This window comes from Saccopteryx leptura, chromosome 7 (assembly GCF_036850995.1).
Source record: "Saccopteryx leptura isolate mSacLep1 chromosome 7, mSacLep1_pri_phased_curated, whole genome shotgun sequence".
NCBI classification, from domain to species: domain Eukaryota; kingdom Metazoa; phylum Chordata; class Mammalia; order Chiroptera; family Emballonuridae; genus Saccopteryx; species Saccopteryx leptura.
In genome coordinates this window covers 82,132,950-82,155,475 of record NC_089509.1, presented here as the reverse complement: position 1 = coordinate 82,155,475, position 22,526 = coordinate 82,132,950, and the positions used below count along the sequence as shown (strand labels likewise).

The following is a 22,526-nucleotide window of genomic DNA, read 5'->3' as shown; positions in this document are numbered from 1 at the left end:
ACAGGACCTGAAGATAGCAGCGGAGTAGGCAGACGCACAGACTCCCAGCTCACACCACCGAACTGGATTATAAACTAATTTATGAACAATCAGTGTGAAAAACCAAATTTGGACTACAAGAACAGCTTTCAAAAACCAAGGAGCAAAGAAGAAGCCACAACAAACCTGGTAGGGAGCACCTGAATCTCCCCTGCTTACAGGAAGGGGGGGGAGGCTGGGCTCTGAATTCCAAGGAAAAGAGCAGTAAATACTGCTCACAGCCACTTACCTGGCGACCAGGGAACGAGGTGTCTTGAAAGGGCCCGCTTGTCTTCCAAAAAGAGGAGAAAGAGAGATACGAATGGTGAGGGGGAGAGGAATATAGGTGATGACATAAAAAGCTGAATCATTCAGTGCTGGAGGTGGCCATAACTGGGGGAGGGGCTGATCCTTCCACAAAGCAAAATACAAAAGTACTTCCAGGTCACAGAGATACAGACATCTCTCCAGCTCCAATCAGCGCAAGAAGACACAGCTGAAAACAAGAAGTGGGGAGGAGGGGCAGTAACTCAGGTCTCCTTGGAGATCTGAGATATACCTCCCCCTACTGAAGCTGAAAAAGCAACCCGCCCCCAGAGAGATTAACTGGCAGAAGGACTTCAGAGCCTCAGGTCACACCCACCGCATTCCTGGATAGTTTCAAATAAGCCCCCTGCTGAGATCAGCAAACAAGACAATCACCTGTTAAGAAAACAAACAAATCAAGACTTCAAAGCCGCTCAAATCCTAAAGTGGATTACAAATAACAGCTGATGCCAACCCAAGAAGACTTAGAAACAACACAAGTAAAAACTAGAGGCAGACAACACCAAGCCTAGACTCAACCAGCTCTACAAAGAAAACACCCTGGGGTAGGCACAATGAGAAGACAAAGAAGTGCAATCCAAATGAAACCACAAGAGAGACCTTCAGGAGATGAACTGAGTGATATGGAAATAATCAAACTTCCGGATGTGGAGTTTAAAATAATGATTGTAAGGATGCTTAGGGATCTTAGAACAACAATGGATGGTCATCACGTACATCTAAATAAAGAAATAGCAAGTATAAAAAAGGATATTGAAATATTAAAAAAGAATCAGTCGGAGATGACAAATACAGTATCAGAAATAAAGACCACAAAGGAAGGAATTAAAAACAGGATGGATACAGCTGATGATCGAATCAGCGAGTTGGAGGACAACTGCAATGAAGGCATGAAAGCAGAGAAGAAAAAAGAAAAGAGACTCAAAAAGTCTGAGGAAAATCTTAGCTCTGTGACAACATAAAGAGAAATAACATCCACATCATAGGGATTCCTGAAGAAGAAGAAAAAGAACAAGGGATAGAGGCTTTGTTCAATCATATCATAGCTGAAAACTTCCCTAAATTAGTGCAGGAGAAACTCTCACAAATTCAAGAAGCACAGAGAACTCCACTAAAAAGAAACCCAAAGAAACCTACACCAAGACACATCATAATTAAAATACCAAAGCTAAGTGATAAAGACAAAATATTAAAAGCTGTGAGAGAAAAAAAGGCTATCACCTACAAAGGAGCTCCCATAAGGATGACATCAGACTTCTCAACAGAAACACTTGAAGCCAGAAGGGAATGGCAAGAAATATTAAAAGTAATGCAGAACAAGAACCTACAACCAAGACTACTTTATCCAGCAAAGCTATCATTTAAAATTGAAGGAGAAATAAAAAGTTTCCCAGACAAAAAAACCTCAAGGAATTCATTACAACCAAACCAATGCTGCAGGAAATGTTAAAGGGCATGGTGTAAACAGATCAAAGTGGAAAAAAATATATAGCAAAAGAGGAATACAGCTTTAAAGAATAAAATGACAATAAACAACTACATGTCAATAATAACCCTAAATGTAAATGGATTAAATGATCCAATCAAAAGACATAGGGTAGCTGCATGGATAAGAAAACAGGACCCATACATATGCTGTCTACAAGAGACACACCTTAAAACAAAAGACGCACATAGGTTGAAGGTAAAAGGATGGAAAAAAACATTTCATGCAAATGGAAATGAAAAAAAAGCTGGGGTAGCAATACTTATATCAGACAAAATGGACTTTAAAACAAAGAATATAGTAAGTGATAAAGAAGGCCACTACATAATGATAAAGGGAGCAATCCAACAGGAAGATATAACTATTAAAAATATCTACGCACCTAATATAGGAGCACCTAAATATATAAAGCAGACTTTGATGGATATAAAGAGCGAGATCAACAGCAACACTATAATAGTAGGGGATTTTAATACCCCACTAACATCACTAGATAGATCCTCAAGAAAGAAAATTAACAAAGAAACAGCAGACTTAAAGGACACACTAGATCAACTCGATTTAATAGATATCTTCAGAACCTTTCACCCTAAAGCAGCAGAATATACATTCTTTTCAAGTGCTCATGGTACATTCTCTAAGATAGACCACATGTTAGGGCACAAAAGTGGTCTCAACAAATTTAAGAAGATTGAAATCATATCAAACACTTTCTCTGATCACAACAGCATGAAACTAGAAATCAACCACAACAGAAAAGCTCAAAAATTCTCAAACACATGGAAACTAAATAGCAGGTTGTTAAATAATGAATGGATTAAGAATGACATCAAAGAAGAAGTAAAAAAATTCCTAGAAACGAATGATAATGAGCATAAAACAACTCAAAATTTATGTGACACAGCAAAAGCAGTACTGAGAGGGAAGTTCATAGCACTACAGGCACACTTTAAGAAGCTAGAAAAAGCTCAAATAAACAACTTAACCCTGCATCTAAAAGAACTAGAAAAAGAACAGCAAGTAAAGCCTAAATGTAGTAGAAGGAAGGAAATAATAAAGATCAGAGCAGAAATAAATGACATAGAGACTAAAGAAACAATACAGAGGATCAATGAAACTGGGAGCTGATTTTTTGAAAAGGTAAACAAGATTGATGAACCTTTAACTAGACTCACCAAGAAAAAGAGAGAGAGGACTCAAATAAATAAAATTAGAAATGAGAGGGGAGAAATAACAACTGACACAACAGAAATACAAAGGATTGTAAGAAAATATGATGAAGAACTGTATGCCAAAAAACTAGACAACCTAGATGAAATGGACAAATTCCTTGAAACATACAATCTTCCAAAAATCAGTCTGGAAGAATCAGAAAACCTAAACAGACTGATTACACCAAATGAGATCAAAACAGTTATCAAAAAACTCCCAACAAAGAAAAGTCCTGGGCCAGATGGCTTCACAAGTGAATTCTACCAACTATTCAAAGAAGAACTAACTCCTATCCTTCTCAAGCTATTTCAAAAAATTCAAGAGGAAGGAAGACTTCCAAGCTCCTTTTATGAGGCAAGCATAATTCTGATTCCAAAACCAGGCAAAGACAACACAAAGAAAGAAAATTATAGGCTAATATCCCTGATGAATATAGATGCTAAAATCCTCAACAAAATATTAGCAAACCAGATCCAACAATATATGGAAAAAATCATACACCATGATCAAGTGGGATTTATTCTGGGGAGGCAAGGCTGGTACAATATTTGCAAATCTATCAATGTTATTCATCACATAAATGAAAGGAAGGAGAAAAACCACATGATAATTTCAATAGATGCAGAAAAAGCATTTGATAAAATCCAGCACCCATTCATGATCAAAACTCTCAGCAAAGTGGGAATACAAGGAACACACCTCAACATGATAAAGGCCATCTATGACAAACCCACAGCCAACATCATACTCAATGGGAAAAAATTAAAAGCAATCCCCTTAAGATCAGGAACAAGGCAAGGGTGCCCCCTTTCACCACTCTTATTCAACATAGTCCTGGAAGTCCTAGCCACAGCAATCAAACAAGAAGAAGAAATAAAAGGCATTCAAGTTGGAAAAAAAGAAGTAAAGCTATCATTATTTGCAGATGATATGATATTGTATATAGAAAATCCTAAAGTCTCAGTCAAAAAACTACTGGACCTGATAAATGAATTCAGCAAGGTGGCAGGATATAAAATTAATACTCAGAAATCAGAGGCATTTTTATACACCAACAATTAACAATCAGAAAGAGAAATTAAGGAAACAATCCCCTTCACTATTACAACCAAAAAATAAAGTACCTAGGAGTACATTTATCCAAGGAGATTAAAGACTTGTACTCGGAAAATTATAAAACATTGATAAAAGAAATCAAGGAAGATACAAACAAGTGGAAGCATATACCATGCTCATGGTTAGGAAAAATAAACAGCATTAAAATGTCTATATTACCCAAATTAATTTATAAATTCAATGTAATACCAATTAAAATACCAGTGACATACTTTAAAGATATAGATCACATATTCCAAAAATTTATATGGAACCAAAAGAGAACACAAATAGCCTCAGCAATCTTAAAAAAGAAGAATAATGGGGGAGGTATCACACTTCCTGATATCAAGCTATACTACAAGGCCATTGTACTCAAAACAGCCCAGTACTGGCATGAGAACAGGCACATAGATCAATGGAACAGAACAGAGAACCCAAAAATAAACCCACAGCTCTATGGACAACTGATATTTGACAAAGGAGGTAAGGAAATACAATGGAGTAAAGACAGCCTCTTCAACAAATGGTGTTAGGAAAATTGGACAGCAACCTGCAAAAAAATGAAACTAGACCACCAACTTACACCATTCACAAAAATAAACTCGGCCCTGGCCGGTTGGCTCAGCAGTAGAGCGTCGGCCTGGCGTGCAGGGGACCCGGGTTCGATTCCCAGCCAGGGCACATAGGAGAAGCGCCTATTTGCTTCTCCACCCCCCCCTTCCTCTCTGTCTCTCTCTTCCCCTCCCGCAGCCAAGGCTCCATTGGAGCAAAGATGGCCCGGGCGCTGGGGATGGCTCCTTGGCCTCTGCCCCAGGCGCTAGAGTGGCTCTGGTTGCGGCAGAGCGACACCCCAGAGGGGCAGAGCATCGCCCCCTGGTGGGCAGAGCATGGCCCCTGGTGGGCGTGCCGGGTGGATCCCGGTCGGGCGCATGCGGGAGTCTGTCTGACTGTCTCTCCCCATTTCCAGCTTCAGAAAAATAAAAAAAAAAAACCCACCTCAAAATGGATAAAAGACTTAAATGTAAGGTGTGAAACCATAAGCATCTTAGAAGAAAACATAGGCAGTAAGCTCTCCGACATCTCTCGCAGCAATATATTTGCCGATTTATCTCCACGGGCAAGGGAAATAAAAGACAGGATAAACAAATGGGACTATATCAAACTAAAAAGCTTTTGCACAGCTAAAGACAATAAGAACAGAATAAAAAGACAAAGTACACAGTATGTCTGATAAGGGGTTAATAACCAAAATTTATAAAGAACTTGTAAATCTCAACACCAGTAAGACAAACAATCCAACAAAAAATGGGTGAAAGAAATGAATAGACACTTCTCCAAAGAGGATATACTGATGGCCAATAGGCATATGAAAAAATGCTCAACATCATTAATCATTAGAGAAATGCAAATTAAAACCACAATGAGATATCACCTCACACCGGTTAGAATGGTGCTCAGCAACAAAACAACACAGAATAAGTGCTGGCGAGGATGTGGAGAAAAGGGAACCCTCCTGCATTGCTGGTGGGAATGCAAACTGGTGCAGCCTCTGTGGAAAACAGGATGGAGATTCCTCAAAAAATTGAAAATCGAACTGCCTTTTGACCCAGCCATCCCACTTTTAGGAATATACCCCAAGGCCACCATAGAACGGTTCCAGAAGGAGAAATGCACCCCCATGTTTATAGCAGCATTGTTCATAATAGCGAAGATCTGGAAACAGCCCAAGTGTCTGTCAGAGGACGAGTGGATTAAAAAGCTTTGGTACATATATACTATGGAATACTACTCAGCCATAAGAAATGATGACATCAGATCATTTACAATAACATGGATGGACCTTGATAACATTATACGGAGTAAAATAGGTAAATCAGAAAGAAACTAAGAACTATATGAACCAATGCATAGATGGGACATAAAAATGAGACTCAGAGACATGGACAAGAATGTGATGGTAACAGGGAGTGGGGTGAAGGGGTGGGGAAGGGGAGAGGAAAGAGAGGGAGGGGGTGAGGGGAGGGGAGGGGCACAAAGAAAACCAGATAGAAGGTGATGGAGGACGATTTGACGTTGAGTGAGGGGTATGCAGCATAATCAAAGGTCAAAATAATCTGGAGATGTTTTCTCGGAACATATGTACCCTGATTTATCAATGTCACTGCATTAAAATTAATAAAAATAAGATAAAAAAAAATAAAATAAAAATCTCATAAAAAAAACTTGATTCAACATTTGAGATCAATTAATGTAATAAGCCATAGTAACAGAATAAAGGACAAAATCTACAATATTATGTAAATAGACACAAAGCATTTGACAAAATTCAACATACTTTAATGATAAAAATTCTCAATAAATTAGGAATAGAAAGTAATTTCCTCATCTTGATAAAAGGCATTTACAAAAAGCCCTCAGTTGACATATTTTTTTTAATATTTTATTTTTAACTTTATTCAGTTTTTTGAGAAAGAGAGAGAGAGAGAGAGAGAAGGGAGAGGAGCAGAAAGCATTGACTCCCATATGTGCCTTGGCCAGGCAAGCCCAGGGTTTTGAACCGTTGACCTCAGTGTTCACAGGTTGACACTTTATCCACTGCGCCACCACAGGTCAGGCGACATCATATGCAATGGTGACAAACTGAAAACCTTCCGCCTAAAATAAGGATGTCTGTCTACTCTAGCCACTTCAACATTATACTGAAGGTTCCAGGCAAGGAAATTACACAAGAAATAAAAGGCAGCAAAACTGGACAGAGAAGTAAAACTAACTCTATTTGCAGATAACACAATATTATACAGAGAAAATATATCAAATATTGTATTTAGATCGCAATACTCCCCGCATTGACCTACAGATCCAATACAAACCCTATCAAAATTCCAGCTGCCTATTTCTATTTCTCCTCCTCCTCCTCCTCCTCCTCCTCCTCCTCCTCCTCCTCCTCCTTCTCTCCTTCTCCTTCTCCTTCTCCTCCTCCCCCTCCTCCTCCTCCTCCTCCTCCTCCTCCTCCTCCTCCTCCTCCTTCTTCTTCTTCTTCTTCTTCTTCTTTTTGCAGGAATGGAAAATATAATCTTAAAATTCACACAGAAATGCAAGGATCCAGAATAGCCAACATGATCTTTAAAAAAAAAACCCCACAAACCTAGAGGACTCACGTATCTCAATTTCAAACTTACTACAAAACTGCAGTGCTCAAAACTGTGACACTGCATAAGGGCTGCCAGAGATCAAATCAATGGAACTGAGAGTCTAGAAATGAATTCATACATCTATGGTTAATTGATTTTTGACAATTAAGTAATTGATTTTTTTTTCCAGTGGAAGCCTGTTCAAAAAATAGTGTTAAAGCCCGGGTTCGATTCCCGGCCAGGGCACACAGGAGAAGCACCCATCTGCTTTTCCACCCCTCCCCCTCTCCTTCCTCTCTGTCTCTCTTCCCCTCCCGCAGCAAGGCTCCATTGGAGCAAAGATGGCCCGGGCGCTGGGGATGGCTCCTTGGCCTCTGCCCCAGGTGCTAGAGTGGCTCTGGTTGCGACAGAGCGAAGCCCCGGATAGGCAGAGCATCGCCCCCTGGTGGGCAGAGCGTTGCCCCCTGGTGGGTGTGCCGGGTGGATCCCGGTCGGGCGCATGCGGGAGTCTGTCTGACTGTCTATCCCCGTTTCCAGCTTCAGAAAAATACAAAAAAAAAAAAAAAAATAGTGTTAAGACACCAGGATATCCACAGGCAAAATAATGAAATTAACTACCTCATACCATATATAAAATTAACTCAAAATAGACCTAAATATAATATGTATAATGATAGAATTGTTAGAATTTTATAAAAAGCAGATGTAAATCTTTGTGACCTTGGGTTAGGTAACAGTTTTTTAGATGTGATATCTAAAGTACAAGCAATCAGAAAAAATACATAAATGAAACTTCATAAAATCTAAAACTTTAAAAAGACAATCCATAAAATAAGAGAAAATATTTATATCTGCAAATCACATCTGATAAGAATCTACTACCCAGAATATATACAAAGAACTCTTACAATGAAAGAATTAAAAGACAGAAAAAACAATTTAAAAACAGACAAAAAGACATACAAATGGCTAATAAGCACATTAAAAAAATGATCAACACCATCAAACTTAGGGAAATGCAAATCAAAACCACAATGAGATACCACTTTTTATCCACTAGGATGGTTATAATAAACACAAAACAAAACAAAAAATAACCGGTGCTGATGAAGATATGGAGAAATTGGAATCCTTGTAAATTGTTGGTGGGACTATAAAATGGTTTACCACCATGAAAAACAGTGTGATGGTTCTTCAGAAAGCTAAAGTATATTTTATATATATATACATATATATAAACACTCCATATGACCCAATAATTCCACTCCTAGGAATATATTCCAAAGAATTTAAAACAGGCACTCAACAAATTCATGTACACACATTTATAGCACTAATCACCACAGCTTAAAGGTGGAAATGATGCAAACGTCCACTAACAGATGAGCAGATAAACTGGGGTGAATACAGTATGTGGGAGTTAGAAGTGCCAACCCCTAACCCCCGTGCAGTTGAAAATCCGTAACTTTTGACTCCCCCAAAACTTAAGTTGTCTCTCAGTATCCACAAGGGATTGATTCTAGGACTCCTGTGATTACAAAAATCTACAGATGCTCAAGTCCTGTATATATCAATAAAAAGGCATAGATCAAAGCATGCAGCCAACCCTCCACATCTGCGGACTCCCAACTACAGAGTGGACACAGTACAGGTATTCATTGAAAAAGATCCTATTTAAGGGGCCCCATGCATTTCAAAGCTGGGTTGTTCAAGAGTCAACTATATATAGGATATAAACAAATATTACTCAGCCATTAAAAGAAATGAAGAACTGATATATATAACTGTGAATGAACCTAAAAACAAGTCGAGTGAAAGAAGCAAGATAACATATTGATACATACTGCGTTGCTTCTGAGGCCTCTTCAATGATGATGGCAATATCCAAAAGCCTAACAGCCCCCAGTTTGCTTTATTATACAGCCATATGCAAATAAGGAAGTCTTTGATACAAAGTCACAAATCTGAGGCAAAAAACAGGAACTCTTTTAAGGCATAAACAGGAATCCCCCCACCATGCATAAGTGAAATCAACCAACATCTGAACAAACAAAGGATGAGAGGAAGGGCATGTAAATTGCTTCTAGCAACTTAAGCAAGCAAGTGAAGCGGGTGCAAATACTCAGCTTCATAGCCAATAAGGAGGTGTGTGGGTGGGTGGGGGGGAGAGCTTAGCCTTTTGCTAAGTCTCGAATTTACAAAGCCTTTTTGCCACTTGCAGTCTACCATACTGCATGATTATATTTATATGAAATATAGAGAATAGGTAAATCTAGAGAGTCAGATGCAAGCCTGGTGGTTGTCAGAGCCTAGGGAAAGGCGAGAATGAGGAATAATTGCTTGAAGGCAGTGAGGTTTCCTTCTGGGTGATAAAAATATTTTGGGACCAGACAGAAGGGGTGGTTGCACAACAGTGTGAATGTACTACTAAGTGCCACTGAGTTTTTCACTTTAAAATGCTTGATTTTATGTTACATGAATTTCACCTCAATTTAAAAAAACCAATGAGATAGATACTTCACATCCACTAATGTGGGTAGAATAAATATTTTTTTAATATTCAAGTAAAAATGTATCAACCTTAATAAGAATCATCAGATATTTAATACTGCTTCTAATTTATCACAGGAGTTACTTTCAGGAAATCTTAACCGCTGCTGGACTGAAAGAGTATCTGGGAAATGCAGCAATGCCGTTTATGTAAGTATGCTGCCTTATAAGTCTACTAGAGATCCTCAGGGATTTGCCTTCGTGGAATTTGAAACAAAAGGACAGGTAGTAGCAAAAGCTATTGAGTTAGGTCCCGAATGTTTTTAGTTTTAAAGCAAGTACACCCACTTTCAAGTGTTGAGGAGCCCAGTCTTGGAATATCTTGGAATCATGAACACCTTTAACATTTCGTTGAAACAAAACTGAACTACGAGGATGGTGAATGCTGTGTAATAATTATTTTAAAGCAGACAATAACAAGTGTAAGTGAGGATGTGGAGGTATTGGAATCCTCACTCAATGCTGGTGGAATTGTAAAATGGTAGTCACTTTGTAAATGTTTGGTGGTTTCTTAAAATGATAAACAAGACATCACAGGACCCAGTAGTCACACTACTAGGTATACACCAAAGAAAATTAAAAACGTATGCTCACCAAATGACTGCTGGTGGCACAGTGGACAGAGCATTGACCTGGGACACAGAGGGCCCAGGTTCAAAACCCTCAGGTCACCAGCTTGAGCGTGGGCTCATCAGGCTTGAATGTGAGCTCACCAGCTTGTGTACAGGGTCTCTGGCTTCAGCGTGGGATCATTGAAAATGACCCCATGGTCACTGGCTTGAGCCCAAAGGTTGCTGGCTTGAACCTGAAGGTTGCTAGCTTGGGCAAGGGGTCACTGGCTCAGCTGGAGTTGCCACCCCCCTCCCTGCCCTATCCATCAAGGCACGTATGAGAAGCAATCAAAGAACAACTAAATTGTTGCAACTAGAAGTTGATGCTTCTCATCTCTCTCCCTTCCTGTCTCTCTTTCTCTCTTTTAATTCATCTCTTTCTCACACACACACACACAAAAACTAGCATATGCTCACCAAAAAATTGTGCACATTCACTTCATTATTCTTAATAGCCAAAATATGGAAACAGCCTGAATGTCTCTCAATTAAGGAATGGATAAAAGAAGTGTGGTATATTCATACAACAGAATACCACTCATTTATAAACAGAATGAAGTATTGATATTGCTACTGTAACATCCACCAGGTACAAGAACAAACGTCGGAGACTTTCAGGAGTATAGATGTAACTTTATTGGCCAGTTTTACCTGCGCAGGGGCAAATTCCCGAGGTGTCCAGAGACACTGTGCTCACAAGGAGCTGCAGATGGGAATCGCACCTAGCGCTCACAGCTAAATCTTTTTATAAGCTAAGCAAGCAGATGTGGCGGTAACCTATTTGCTAAGGGGGCTGCACATTGCATAGCAACAAGGGCTGGGGTCTAGCTCATTGGCGAATTCCAAACCTAAACTTCTGATAAGGGTCTTTTAACCAATAAAATGCAAACGTTTGTCTCTTTTTCTCTTTTTTTTTTTTCTTCTCTCTCAGCCTCCCAGAGTCCCTATCTGTCTCTGCTTCTTGAATGACCTTGGGCATGTTATTCCTAACAGAACAGGAGCAGGACCTGCCTGTAACCCTTAAGTTCCCTGTTCCATTAGTGCCCTGCTTATTTTCTGATCTTCTCTTGGTCCTTACACTACAATCTGGATAAACCTTGAAAGCATGCTACTTAAAGAAGCCAGACTGGAAAGGCCACATACTGTTTGATTCTTTTTATATGGAATGTCCAGAATAGATATATCCAGAGACAGAAAGCAGCAGTTGCCAGGTGCTCTGGGTGGGGGTGAATAGGGAGTGACTGCTAATTTGTACTAAGTTGCTTTGTGGAGTGATAGAGAAGTTCAAGAATTAGATAATGGTGATACCTGCAAAATCTTGTGACTATACAAGAAACCATTGAATTGTGTATATATATATATATATATATATATATATATATATATATATATATATATACATATACATATACATATATATATATATAATGGTGATACCTGCAAAATCTTGTGACTATACAAGAAACCATTGAATTGTATATATATATATATATATATATATATTTTTTTTTTTTTTTTTTCCTGTATTTTTCTGAAGCCGGAAACAGGGAGAGACAGTCAGACAGACTCCCACATGCGCCCGACCAAGACCCACCCGGCACGCCCACCAGGGGGTGACGCTCTGCCCAGCAGGGGGCGATGCTCTGCCCCTCCCAGGCATCGCTCTGTTGCGACCAGAGCCACTCTAGTGCCTGGGGCAGAGGCCGAGGAGCCATCCCCAGTGCCCGGGCCATCTTTGCTCCAGTGGAGCCTCGGCTGCGGGAGGGGAAGAGAGAGACAGAGAGGAAGGAGAGAGGGAGGGGTGGAGAAGTAGATGGGTGCTTCTCCTGTGTGCCCTGGCCGGGAATCGAACCCGGGACTTCTGCACGCCAGGCCGACGCTCTACCACTGAGCCAACCGGCCAGGGCGAATTGTATATTTTAAGAATATGAATTTCTGGTATAATTAGATTTCAATAATAAAAGATCCTAGAACAATCAAACATCCACCTGACAATGACATGAACCTTGAACTATACCTTGCACGATATACAAAAATGAACTTGAGTAGGATCACAGACCTCACATAAAACCTAAGACCGTAAAAGTTCTAGAAAAGAAGGAAGAAAAATCTTCATAATCTTAGGTAAAAATTTCTTAGATATGACACAAAAAGTACGATTTTACAAGCTGATAAACTGAACATCAAAATATAAAACTTCCTCTCTTTGAAAGAGCATGAAAGACAAGGCATAAAATGAAAGAAAAATACAGATGATTCCCATATCTGATGAAAGATTTGTACATATTTAAGTAGAAATTTTTTCTTAAGAATACAAGACTATATTTTAAAACTCCCTGAAAAATCAATAGTAAAAAAAAAAAAAGTCAAATTAAAAATGGTTAAAAGATTTAAAGAGACAATTCAAGTTGTGGATGGCAAATAAGCAGATGAAAAGATGCTCAGTATTAGTCACTAGAGAAATGTAGATTACAGCCACAATGATACACTGCTACACACCAGTTACAATGGCTAAAATGAAGAGCACTGACAATACCAAATGTTGGTGAGAATGCAGAGAAACTGCAACTCATATATTATTGGTAGGAATGCAAGATTGATACACATCCTTTGGAAGACAATCGAGTAGTCTATTATTATGTCAAACATATGTTTATGATAGGATCCAGAAATCCAATTCCTGATATTCACTCAAGAGAAATAAAAATATATGTTTATATGTGAATTTTTATACAGGAAACAACCCAAATGTCCGTCATTTAGCAAATGGGTAAAGAAACTGATATATCCACGTATTGGAACACAAACTGATATATTATGGATGAGTGTCAAATGCTTCCTGCTGAATAAAAGAAGCCAGACTTAAAATGGACCATATTGTATGATTCTGCTTATATGATATTCTGGAAAAGATAACTACAGGGCAGAAAAACAGATTAGTGGCTGCCAGGGGATGTTGCCAGGGTAGGGAAACGGGTTGACTGCAAAGGGGCACAGGGAACTCTGAGAGAAACGTTCCATATTTCTACTGTGGTGGTAGTTACATGCTTCTATGTGTTTGTCAGATCTCCCAGAGCCAAACGCAAAAACAGGGTGAATTTCACTGTATGTAAGTTATAACTCAATAAACCTGACTTCAAAAAAAACTTGGCTTTACAAAAATACATGTTAAAAATACCAATTTAGACCAAAAAATATGACTCTATAAGCATTACCACTGGCCTAATACAACCCCTCTATTAAGCAAGTATCTTTCAGTCTCATCATCTTACACTGAGCCTACAGTAACATAATTCAAATCAGGCAAGCAAAATATTCTATTTAAATCACAGCATCCAGCATTTGCCCCAGCCATGTAACATTCATTAACATTTTTAAGCAGAAAGCATTAATGAACAGTAGCAACCCATTTCCAAATTTTAAAAAACATACTTGACACCAGCAAACTCCTTACAAGACGTTAGTTCCATCCAATTACTTTTTACAGTGGACTACTATTTTCAATTTACTCAGTATGAGTGGCTAAACCACAGGGGGCACCTGCTAGCTTGGTGAGTGGTATCTGAGCTTGGGCTACGAAGGTAGCTTTTCTCCTGTTCCCAATTCTTAAATTAAAAGCTCACATACACATGGCAATACAGATGCTATTTCTTTCAGCCACAAGCCAAGGAGCAGCTGAGGCTTGAAGTCTACTTTGACACCTGTTGCTGGACTTACTGGGCTTAGTGTCCAGGACAGGCTAGTTCTCCTTGATGCTCTAGATATATTCTCTAGATAACAGGGACACATAATCGTAATTCTCTTTAACCCTTTGAGTAGTACAAACGTTCATGTACATCCTCGTGCCTCTTGACCATCCAAGAGTATGATCAATTTATTTTTAAAATGTGTAAAGCAACATTAAAAAAAAGGCAAATGTAGGTTCTTCTTGTTTCCATAAATTGGTTATCAAACAAACATGATTTTAAGTTAATAAAACTGTAACTGGAAACTAATTTTATTTTTTGAAAAAAAACAAAACAAAACACAACAAACAACTCACTCCCAGGGGTCAGCGACCAAGAAGAAAACTCACTAGTCAAAGGGTTAGATTTTGAAATGCAAACAGCAATGTTTTAAAGGTTGTTTTTTGTTTTACTTTAATAAGAACTGCATTTGTTCCTCTTGCCATTCTATCTTTTTAGAACCCCGAAAAGGGTACCTTGCAGATAAAGTGACAGGTACTGAGGAAGCCTCAGTTCATTTTTTCTTTTTTTTTTTCTTAAGCAGCATTGTCAGCAGTCGTCCCTGGGCCTCCCACATGCCCCTCAGTGAACAGAAGGACCAGGGGCAGTGACGATTCACTGGCAGACACCAATGCTCAGCGAGCGGACCTTCCTCATCAGCAGGGACTGGAGTGCTCTAAAACCATCCAGCTTCACGGGCTTCTCTATTCCCCCACGCCTTCGAAGTCAACAAAGGAACTAACCCATTTTGTCATTAAGATAAGCTGATACAGAAGGCAGTGATATAGAAGAAAATAAAATACAGTGAAATAACAAATAAAATGTGGAGTACTTTGTTTTTAGCTAATTCCTTTTCAAAACAGCATTTTTCTTGGGCGATTTCTTTCTCTGTTTTATTAACCTGCCCAAAGGGGAAAAGAGAAAGAAATGGGTCACTGTTAAAGCAGCTGACAGGCTCTACTACAGCAGACACACCCTGCTTGTCAATTAATATACACGCACACAAGCAGAGCAGAACATCCTCTCAGAAAAAGGGCCACTCTGGGAGGCTTGAAGCAAAGCAGATTCACAAATAGCTCTGAAGACAGAAAGACACATCTGCACATCAGGCTGCTCGTTCTCTCCTAACTAGGAAGACAGGGCTGTTCCCCCTTGCCCTACATTACTTCACTCCTTCAGGGGAAATCAATTTTTTAAACTGACCCCTAAACTAACATGAAGATGTGTGTGAACTATTAGTTAACATTCATTAATGCTGTGTAAGGGTTACTATTTGGCACAGACTACTTCACATGCTGAAAGACACAGATTAGCCATCTAAAGATTTCTTTAATGGGCAAGTCTGACAAACAGCATGTGGGCTGTATAGCACTAGAAATACAATTTCAAATACAATGACCAGCACAACCAGGAGCTAACATAAATCTGCTTCTACCGACCTCTCTTTGAAGTCTTTCTTTCTCTGCCAGCAGGGATGTATTCTCTTGCAATGATGCTTCCAATTCACCTCGCAATCTTGCAACAGTTGATTCTAGCAGCTCTTTTTGCACCGCCGTTCTCTTCTCAGCATCTTGTGCTTTCTGGATACACTGGTTATGCTCAAGGATTAGATGGTCCCTACGGGAAGAGACCAAGGAAATACAGAAGCTAAATGAGAGTTCTTTAATAGAAAAACTAAATGTTCTTTTAAAACCTATCTCTTGCCTGAGAACAGTTATCACAATGTTCTATAGTTCTTTGAGGGCAGAGTGCTTTTGTGGCTGGCCCAGCAAATATAGAGTTACATGTTTTCATTAAAGATAAGAAATACAGGCCCTGGCCGGTTGGCTCAGCGGTAGAGCGTCGGCCTAGCGTGCGGAGGACCCGGGTTCGATTCCCGGCCAGGGCACACAGGAGAAGCGCCCATTTGCTTCTCCACCCCTCCTCCGCGCTTTCCTCTCTGTCTCTCTCTTCCCCTCCCGCAGCCAAGGCTCCATTGGAGCAAAGATGGCCCAGGCGCTGGGCATGGCTCTATGGCCTCTGCCTCAGGCGCTAGAGTGGCTCTGGTCGCAATATGGCGACGCCCAGGATGGGCAGAGCATCGCCCCCTGGGGGGGCAGAGCACCGCCCCTGGTGGGCGTGCCGGGTGGATCCCGGTCGGGCGCATGCGGGAGTCTGTCTGACTGTCTCTCCCTGTTTCCAGCTTCAGAAAAATGAAGAAAAAAAAAAAAAAAAAAAAGATAAGAAATACAAATGCAAGAACAAAAAATACATAAGAAGTTGCTCGCAATTTACTTACAAATGTGTTTGGAGTTGAGTTTTCTCATTCTGCACGTTCTGTAGCTCACTTGTGATACTGGCATTGGCTGTGTCCAGGAGGAAGTTTTGTTCTTGAAATGTATGTCATTCTTTTCTGCTCTACCTGAGTGTTAGAAGTAATAGTAAAAGCTGAGATGCCAGAAAGTCATTTTACAGGGTTGTATTCATAACTGATCAAAGATACTAAACTAACTTAAAAAGACAAATTTTATATATATATACGCAAGTATATATATAGTCGTTCCTCGCCATATCACAGTTCACTTTTCGCAGTCTCACAGTATTACGGATTTTTAAATTGTATATACCTAATTTTGTATTGCAGATTTTTCACTTGATTGCAAATTTTGCAGTATATAGGTATTTTTATATATTTATTATTTTAATTATTTTGTGTCATCACCTTCATCGTCATCAGTATTACACAGCTGATTCATCATCATCCTCATATTCAAGTTGTAGTATATTCACTGGTGAGTACCCTTATAGCATTTTATATGTTGTTAAAATTACGTAGGTTTAAGAGTGTAGAAAGTGTTTAAGTTCATAAGAAGTGTTTGTAAGAGTGTGGGAAAGATTTATAAGAGTGTGGGAAGGGTTTATAAAGCCTTAAAATATATATAAATAATAAAATAAATATAAGATTGCTACTTCGTGGATCTTTGCCTATCACGGGGGGTTCTGGAACCTCATAACCCCCTAGACAAGGGACCACTGTATGTAAAACACCTTTCCTAACAATTTTATTTTAATGCCCTTCTTTGTCCCCACCCTGACTTGACCATAATACAGTACTATCATTTTAGCCTGACCAGGTGGTGGCACAGTGGATAGAGTATTGGACTGGGATGAAGAGGACCCAGGTTCAAAACCTCAAGGTCGCCAGCTTGCGCGCAGGCTCACCAGCTTGAGCATGGGATCAGACATGACCCCATGGTTGCTGGCTTGAAGCTGAAGGTCACTGGCTTGAGGCCAAAGCCATTGGCTTGAGAAAGGGGCCACTTGCTCTGCTGTAGCGCCCCCCCTCCAGTCAAGGAACATATGAGAAAGCAATCAATGAATAACTAAGGAGCTGCAACGAAGAATTGATGCTTCTCATCTCTCTCCCTTCCTGTATGTTTGTCCCTAACTGTCACTCTCTCGGTCTTTATCACAAAAAAACAAACAGACAAAAAAACCCTATAATTTTATAGTGCTACTTGCCAAAAATCAAGAGTATTTATTTACCCAGCTTGCTGCAAAATTCATAAACCTTCTAAAATGAGCATATTTTAGACATAAAATTTATATTAAGAATAATTTTGGTACTTTAAAATTTCAATATGATACATACTTTATTTCTAAAAGTAAAACAATATCAATTCATGTTAAGTAGGAAAAACCTCCATCACTGTTTTCTCCCCCTCCCACCTATTCCAAATAATCCCACTCTCCAGGGAAATTCACATTTAATAGTTTGGTGTAAATTCTTTAGAGTATCTGAAATTGCACTCAGATACTGTTACTATAATAGTTTTTGCACAATTTATCTTCTCTGGCTCACCATTTTGGAATTATAAACATATAACATTTTTATACATACCCTCTCTACATGTGATTTATAAAGCTTTTTTTGCAAATACACTACATATCAACAACTACTTTTGTAAACAAATTTTAAAACACTTATTTGATTTCAAAACAAAACTTCACTTTCACAATTGGTAAAATTGAGTTCCACTTGTATAACATTTCAGAATTTTAAAATGTTTGTGACAATTTTATTTACGTATGTGATATTATTGAGTCTACTAAATTGTAAGTTCCGTGAAAGTAGGGATGTTGCCTTGTTCACCATTATAATCCTATCTAGACCTAGCACCATACTGTGCAGCGTAAACAATAAGTGTTTGCTGAATTAATACAAAATATTTACTGTGTACCTGTTATGTGCAAAATATACTTAGCACTGTGGGACATAACAAAGATATTTAAGATAATGTCCCTTCTTTGAAACTCACAATGTTATACAGAAAGGGAACAATGTACATAAATTACTAATATGGGATGCAGAAAAGAGAAGAAGTATAGCATATGATTGAAAACACTGGCTTTGGAGTCAGAGCTGGGTTAAAATCCAGCTCTCTACCCCTTATTAGCTAAATGACTTCCAGCAAGTTGGTCAACTTCTCTTAAATCTCATTTTCCTCATATGTTGAAAGGAAAATAATAAATATTCCTTTATATGACTGCTAGAATTAAAGGAGGTAATATATGTAAAATCCTTAACATAATGCTTGGTATATGGTTAGTATACTCCAAAAAAAAATAGTGTTATTATTATTATATTCTATTTAGGGTCCTAGGAGTATAAAAGTTAAAAGAGAAAACTGATCCCTTCTGGTTGATCAAGTTTCCTGATGGAAGTGAGTCTTAATGAACAGATTCGAAGAGTTGAAGATGATATAAAGTCCATTCTCAGCAGAGGGAGTGGCAGAAGCAAATAGAAAAACACAGGTGTCTGGGGACAGGTAAGTACTTTCAGGTCAGGCATAGTGTTCTCCATGGTTCTATAAACAATGGGGCCGGCAATTACTTTTTCATGAGGCAACAGTATCTGAGAAGAAATCATTATGAAGGCACTAAGTATAAGGACCAATAACCCAGTCTGGTGAAAACTGAAAACCATTAATAATAATAAAAATAATTCAGTAAATTTCTTGGAATTAACTGTTAAAATATTTTATTTATCCAGTTGGCCATGTACATTTCCTGATCACTTAGCGAGGATGTTTCCTGTTGACTCGATCAGAAGCTGACCACTATTAAATGAATACCTAAAGAACGGCTTAATGGTCAGTAAAAATTTTGCCTTTTTTCATGCTAACGGCCTGAAATATGATGTTCAGCTCTGAATACTTCCTAGTCAGTTAGCCCTAAGATAACATATACAGCAAGTCAAAGGTCTCTCCAACAAATACTTATTTTTACTTATGTGTCATTATTTTTGATGATTGCATATTTCACTAAATATGTAAACCAAAGTTATTTAACCTTTTCCCAATTGATATTTCATTAGATTATAAAATACTTTCAAATATTTGGAGTCAACATCCTAAATAGATCTAAATTAAAGGAGAAACTTATTGGTTTGGTGAAGCAACAGAAGCTTTGCTTTTTGACAATTTATTGATCTTCTGTTCTTTACAATTTTGAACACAGGTCAAATACAGCAAGACACCTAAAGAATGCAATCTATAATGTAGAAGTCTGGCCAATATTACAGAAATCTATTCCCAGAATGGGATGACTATTCAGAATTGTTTAGCTAGTAACTCATAATATTTAAGCTCCTTCATCAGCAATTATAAATTCATAAAAAGCAAAATACAGATGATTGTCATTTTACAAGATTAATCTTCCAAAATAAGACAAAAATCTTGTGTGTGACAGATTTACCACACATGTAGTTTATATTTCTTTTCTCCTTTTGCTATTTTGAAATTTGTGCTCCTAGGGAAAATATTTATCTGAATTATTAATTATTTTTGCAAAGTACATTTGGCAAATAATTGTGTTTTAATGAACTAGTTCTTCAGGGATGAGGACAAATAACTCTGAAGGATCAATAGAAAAAATACTCAAAGAAATGGTAACAAAAAAAGAAACAACAAATAGAAGATTATCTGGAAAGTATCATAAGTGGTATGGATAGTACAGTTGTTACGAACACATTCAGGAGCATTTTAAAGTTATAATCAGATGTACAACCTATTCATCAAGGAACACTTATGGGTGAGAGAGAACTCCTATTCCCTGAATAAAAAAGCTAATTTTCTTTGAAGCCAGACTGCTCGAGCTCAAATTCCAATTCTGTCATGTATTACTTATTATTACACCTCTCTGTATTATCAATTTTCTTTCTTTCTTTTTCTTTAGAAAGAGAGAGGGATAGACAGAAAGGGAGAGAGATAAGAAGCATCAATTCACAGTTGCAGCACCTTAGTTATTCATTGATAGCTTTCTCATACATGCCTTAACTGGGGACTCCAGCCAAGTCAGTGACCTCTTGCTCAAACTAGTGACTCCGCACTCAAGCTGGTGAGCCCACGCTCAGGCTGGCAACCTTGGGGTTTCAAACCTGGGTCCTCACCATCCTAGGCCAACGCTCTATCCACTGCCTCACCACCTGGTCAGGCTCAACTTTCTTATTTTTAAAATGAGAATAAAAATAATTTCTATAATACTGCTATTATGAGGATTACAATGTATTAGTAACATGAGGTATTTAGAATTGTGCCTGAAATGTAGAATGGGTTCAGTAAATGTTACTATACATACAGCAACAGTAGTTATTATTTTATAAAAGAACACATTTATTTTTATTTCTCATAAAGAGAGCACAGCAACATTATAATTCTAACATTAAAGTAACCAAATTGTCCTAACAAAAAGTTATTTTAAGTGACTATCTCTTAGGGCCCTACAAGAAATAACTTGCTTGCCTGCTTATTTGGTGACTCTTCTCCATACACATACGTGCATACATACAAAATATCAGTTAAATTGGGGAATTTCTATCCCATAGAAAATTGTTACACCCAACTCCAAAATCCAGCAAGCATTTATTAGGTTCCTACTGTGCTATCTGCATTAGAAGATACAAAGTATAAGACATCTCCCTTGAAACTGAACTGCATATAACCTGATAAGAGGAAAGAAAGGCATAAATTACTTGGGAATAAATTAGAAATAAATTGCAAAGTGTAGACTAGCACATGATTTAGCTGTGTATCTCATACATTTACATGTCATAGGAATTTGGAGAGTGAAATAAGAACTGCAATCAATCTGATAATATTTCATGGATGAAATAGATCTTATGAAAATTACAATTTGGATAATGGCAATGGTATGAGTTTAAATAATCAGGATTAATCTTGGTTCTTGGTTCCTTAATTGAACAAAGTAAATAACATGTAAAAAAACTAGAGAAATGAGAAGACTTACCTGCACCTTCTCTGATGCTTCATGAAGGGATATTATTTCAGATCTCAAATATGCATTTTTTTCATGTTCTTCGTTGAAAGACATCTGCACATTCTATAAGAAAAAAGAAATCTCTCTTTTTTCTTCACATGTAAGAGCTAATACATCCATCTCTATCAAAATACCTGTTCTGTCCCAAAAAAGAAAAACTAAAAATTTTCATCACCATTGAGCCAGCTTTACAAGAAATGTTAAAGGGTCTTCTTTAAGTGCTAAAGTAAAGGCCATAACCAGAAATAAGAAAAACATCAGAAAGGAAAAAGCTTACAGGTAGAGCTAAATATTCAATAAATACAGTTAATCAGCCATTTAAAAAGCTACTATGAAGGTTAAAAGAAAAACCACAATAAAGACTCAGGAGCTAGACAACACAAAGCCCTAAAATATAACATCAATAAAAAATCATGGGCCCTGGCCGGTTGGCTCAGTGGTAGAGCATCGGCCTGGCGTGCAGGAGTCCCAGGTTCGATTCCCGGCCAGGGCACACAGGAGAAGCACCCATCTGCTTCTCCACCCCTCCCCCTCTCCTTCCTCTCTGTCTCTTTCTTCCCCTCCCACAGCCAAGGCTCCACTGGAGCAAAGTTTGCCCGGGCACTGAGGATGGCTCTGTGGCCTCTAGGCGCTAGAATGGATCTGATTGCGGCAGAGCGACGCCCCAAGATGGGCAGAGCATTGCCTCCTGGTGGGTATGCTGGGTGGATCCTGGTCCGGGCGCATGCGGGAGTCTGTCTGACTGCCTCCCCGTTTCCAGCTTCGGAAAAATGCAAAAAAAAAAAAAAAAAAAATTCAAGATTTTATCAGAGCACTTAGAATTAAGACTTTCCCAATTAAAAAATGATAAATGGCAATCAACGATAGTCTTTTAAGCAAATGATGATGGAACATCCACAAAACTAGATATCTTTCACAAAAATTAATTCAAAATGTATCACGGGCCTAAATGTAAAATTTTGGTGACGTTGGGTTTAGTGATGACTTTTTAGATATAACACCAAAAGTACACTCCCTGAAAGAAAAAATTGTTAAGTTGGACTTCATTAAA

At 38.4% G+C, this 22,526-nt stretch overlaps 1 protein-coding gene across 1 annotated transcript in view; it reads right to left on the bottom strand.

Annotated features, from left to right (window-relative positions):
• CCDC150 (coiled-coil domain containing 150) overlaps window positions 1-22,526 on the bottom strand; it is an 80,492-nt gene that overhangs the window by 42,769 nt on the left and 15,197 nt on the right. Inside the window, 5 exon segments of the mRNA XM_066345825.1 lie at window positions 14,991-15,059; window positions 15,598-15,775; window positions 16,437-16,538; window positions 16,540-16,559; window positions 21,446-21,538. Of these exon segments, the coding sequence (XP_066201922.1) occupies window positions 14,991-15,059; window positions 15,598-15,775; window positions 16,437-16,538; window positions 16,540-16,559; window positions 21,446-21,538 (462 nt within the window).